Consider the following 3,664-nt stretch of genomic DNA (forward strand, 5'->3'; position numbering starts at 1 on the left):
GGGGGGGGGGGGACGCACAGGCAGGCAATCAACGAGCCGCCCCTCGTCTCCTGGGCCGGGCGCGGGGCGGCGACGAATGGGAAGGGCAGGCGGCGCCATTGGGGCGCCGCTGCTGCTATTGGATGCGTGCGAGTGTGCAGCCAGCTCAAGCACGCGCGTGGAGCGGCCCGCGGCGTGCCCAGCCCCGCGCGGCGCCGCGGAGCCTAAAAAGGGCGCGAGCTGCGCACGCGGTGTTGAAGTAGGCAGTGATGCGGTGCGAATGAGTGGGCAGCAAAATGCAGGCACCTCAAGATCGTCAGGTCAGCCAGTGGCGGGGGGTATCTTCCCCCCAAGAGAAAATTCATGCGATCAGTGCGTTGATCCCTGTATGAAGGACCCCGGGACACACACCACCCTCAAGTTGCGCATTTTTGCCGCCAACAAGCTTCAGTGCGAGTTCCACCCGCCCCAGGCCCGCGCTGAGCAGACACACCAGCGTGAGTCATTTGGGCGACTAAAAATCAAACATTCCGCGCTGCGCAGTCGCGCGTACCGACCCAACTGTAATCCCGGCCCCAACAGGGCCACCGTCGCCGCGGCAGCCAGTCTGGGGCCCGCCCGCAGACCATCTGCGCTGCCAGCTTGCGAGCGCCGCGGGGGGCAGTGCTGGGAGCAAGGTCGGAGCCTCGGCGCTCCGTTTTGCCCGCTCTGGAAAAGGGTGAGTTTGGCCGGTCGCGAGTGCGCACCGACGGTGCGCGGGCTGGGCGAACTGAGCCAGGCAAGGGGAGACCTTCTAGAGGAGGACCCGTGCAGCGGCTCAATCCCACCAGCAGACCTCCGCAGTGAAGCCCTGCCCCCCATGCCGCTTGGGCCCGTGCGAAGAACAAAGGGCAGCGTATCGGGGCGGCGCGCCCAAAACGCAAAGAAAGACAAGGCAGGCGCGACGGGAGACCGATGAAGCAACGCCCACGTTATCATGAGGGAACCCCTGCCCAAATCGCAGCAGCCGACGCGCCAGTCAACGCCGCAGTGCCCCCATCTTTGACCTGCAGCCAGCGGTAGCCCGGCCGCCAGCAAGCCTCCTGAATTGAGAGGCGCAAGTCCTGGCTCTGCCCTGAATTGCCCATGGCCGCCATCCCAGGCCCGATCAAAGGTCCTGAATGAAAGCGTTCTGCTCTAGCAGCTCCCTCTGAGGGTTCGCAGCAGCCCCCGGGGGCCCCGACTGCGCTCCTGCAGGCGCCGGCGCCGCCCTCACCGCCGCCGCCGCTGGCGGCCCGCCGGCCACGTCGAGCGCCGGGACTTGCGGCGCCCGACGCGGCGGCGAGCGCGCGGCTGTGCCGCCGCCGATTAGCCGATGCACCTGCAGCTGCATCGCGGGGTTCCCTAGCCGCGGCGGCGGCGGCGGTAGCAGCGCGGCTGCTGCTGGCTTGTGCTGCTGGTGCTGATGCACAGGAGAGCGCCCCAGGCCGCCAGACGGATCGGAAGGGCTGCGGCGGTGCTGCCGCGCCGCAGGCTGGCCGTCTGTCGACCCAGACACGTGCCCAAGGGACGCCGCGGGCGCCTGTCCCTCCGCCGACGCGTGCGCGCCGCTGCCCTCGCGCGCCGACTCGCCACCGAACACAGACGTTGACCCGCTGTGGGCGCCCGCGCCGCCGGCGCTGCTGCGGCCGTCGCTGCTGCGCCGGCGGCCCCGCCCGAGGCCCCGGCTCAAGCTGCCAACGCCGCTGCTGCTGCCGTCCGCGTCGCCGCCGGCGGGCGTGGGGTCCAGGCCGCAGCCTCGTATCAGCAGCTCGAAGCAGGACACCAGCGCGTCGAAGCCCGGCCTCTTGGCAGGGTCTGCCTGCCAGCAGCTCTGCATGAGGGCGGACAGCTCTGGGGGCAGGCCGGGGGGGATGGGGGGCCGCGCCCCGCGCAGCGCCACCTGCTCAATCACCTCCGCATAGTGCAGGCCGTGGAACGCACCGCGGCCTGGGGATGGGGTTGGGGGGTTGTGGTGAGTGTTTGCGTGCAAGCGTGCGTGCGTGCGTGTGTGTGTGTGTATGTGTGTGTGTGTGTGTGTGTGTGTGTGTGCACGTGCGCACGCCAGCGCGTGTACGCATGGACGAGCACACAGGGCAAAGGGAGTCGAATTGGAAGGCGGTGCTTCGAAGCATTCCAAAGCTCCAGCTCAAAAGGCGGGCACGAGCCTGTCCGCGCACACCAACCAAAGGTGGATGCGGCCGCGGCACAAGAACTTCGACGTCGGCTGCCTCGCCACCCGCGGCACGCCCGCTCGTGCATGCAGGCGACCTGGGCCGTCCCTCCCTCCCCCTCGCTCCGCGTGCTGCTAGGGCAGCGGCGCAGCAGGCGCCCACTCACCCGTCAGGACTTCCCAGGCCAGGACACCAAAGGCGTACACGTCGCCGGCGGGGCTCATGCGGCCGGTCCTGGGGTGGACCCAGATGGTGAAACGTTAGGGTGGGTGTACGGCGTGCGGGGCCAACACATGCACACACACGCACAGGCATGGAACCGTTTGATGAAATCACGACGCACCGCTGTAGCCACCCCCGAGCCCCGGCGCCCCCCCTTCTAGTCGGCCCCTCAGGGCCGCAGGGCTGGCCTCACTTGAAGAGCTCTGGGGGCATGTGCGTGACCGTGCCCATGCTGTGGGTGGTCACGTGGGTCTGGTTCAGGCCCAGGGCCTTGGACAGGCCTGGGGTGGGGGCGGAGGAGGGCGAGGGCACAGGGCGCAGTACAGGGGTGGATGCAACCAGACTGCCAGGGCCAGCCAACCAGCCGCCGGTCCCACTCAGAGCCAAGCGCATCTCAACCCACCCTACAAACACACGGTATCCAACCAGTCAGCCGGCCAGTCGGCCAGCCGATCGGTCGCGTTTCCGTCCGACTCTTCCCATCAAGCACATCCGCGCCGCCCACCAAAGTCTGAGATCTTGGCGCTGACGCCCCAGGGGGCCCAGGGCGCGCTGGTCAGCAGCACGTTCTGGCCTGCAGTGTCGCGGGCGCCATGGTGCGCGTGGTGGGGAGGCAGGTTGGTGGAGGGGAACGGGGGTGGAGGGGGCTTGAGGGCACGCATACGGTGGGGCCGATGGTGGGGCGGGCAGGACGGCCGTGTGCGGCCGCGGCTGGCGGGGATGCGAGCAGCTGGGGGGCACAGGCTGCGCGCGGCGGCGGGCCCGCGGGCGAATGTCATCCGGCGGCTCACACTTGAGATCGGCGTGCACCACATTCCTGCGGTGGACGGCACGGAGAAAGGCGCAAGGGGCGGGAGCGGAGGGCGGTCGAGCGGACGGGGGCCGGACTGGATCGGGTCGCGCTGCGCTCATCGACGTCCAGACAGGCGTAAGGCATGCCACGCGCCGCCCGAGCGGAGCCCCGCCCCGCCACGTCACAGCCGCCCGCACCTGGCGTGGAGGTAGGCCATGCCTCGAGCCACATCGAGCAGCAGCACCAGCGCGCGCGGCAGGTCAACAGAGAGCGCCGCAGCGCCCGCGCCGCCGCCACCCCCGCCGCCTGCGTGGCGGCTGCTGCCAGTCGCCCAGCTGCTGCCCGTCGCGCCGCCGCCGCCGCCCTGGTCCGTGCCGAGCCCCGCGTCCGGGTTGGCGCGGCCGCCGCTGCCGCGGGCCGCGCGGGCCCAGCCGGGGCCGTGCGCGCCGCCGTGCAAGATGCCGTCTTCCACCGCGTC

The 3,664-nt window shown here is 70.5% G+C and overlaps 1 protein-coding gene across 1 annotated transcript; it reads right to left on the reverse strand.

The window, feature by feature from the left end:
* Positions 1–1,126: 1,126 nt before the first annotated feature.
* Positions 1,127–3,403, reverse strand: MNEG_8725 (hypothetical protein; the record flags this gene model as incomplete). The annotated part of the gene is made up of 6 exons (XM_014042805.1): positions 1,127–1,947; positions 2,338–2,405; positions 2,587–2,674; positions 2,899–2,967; positions 3,185–3,210; positions 3,384–3,403. 6 exons carry the CDS (start codon positions 3,401–3,403, stop codon positions 1,127–1,129), a joined length of 1,092 nt encoding a protein of 363 aa, XP_013898259.1.
* Positions 3,404–3,664: the final 261 nt, after the last annotated feature.

This window comes from Monoraphidium neglectum (genome assembly GCF_000611645.1).
Source record: "Monoraphidium neglectum strain SAG 48.87 unplaced genomic scaffold scaffold01690, whole genome shotgun sequence".
In the NCBI taxonomy this organism is placed as follows: Eukaryota; Viridiplantae; Chlorophyta; class Chlorophyceae; order Sphaeropleales; family Selenastraceae; genus Monoraphidium; species Monoraphidium neglectum.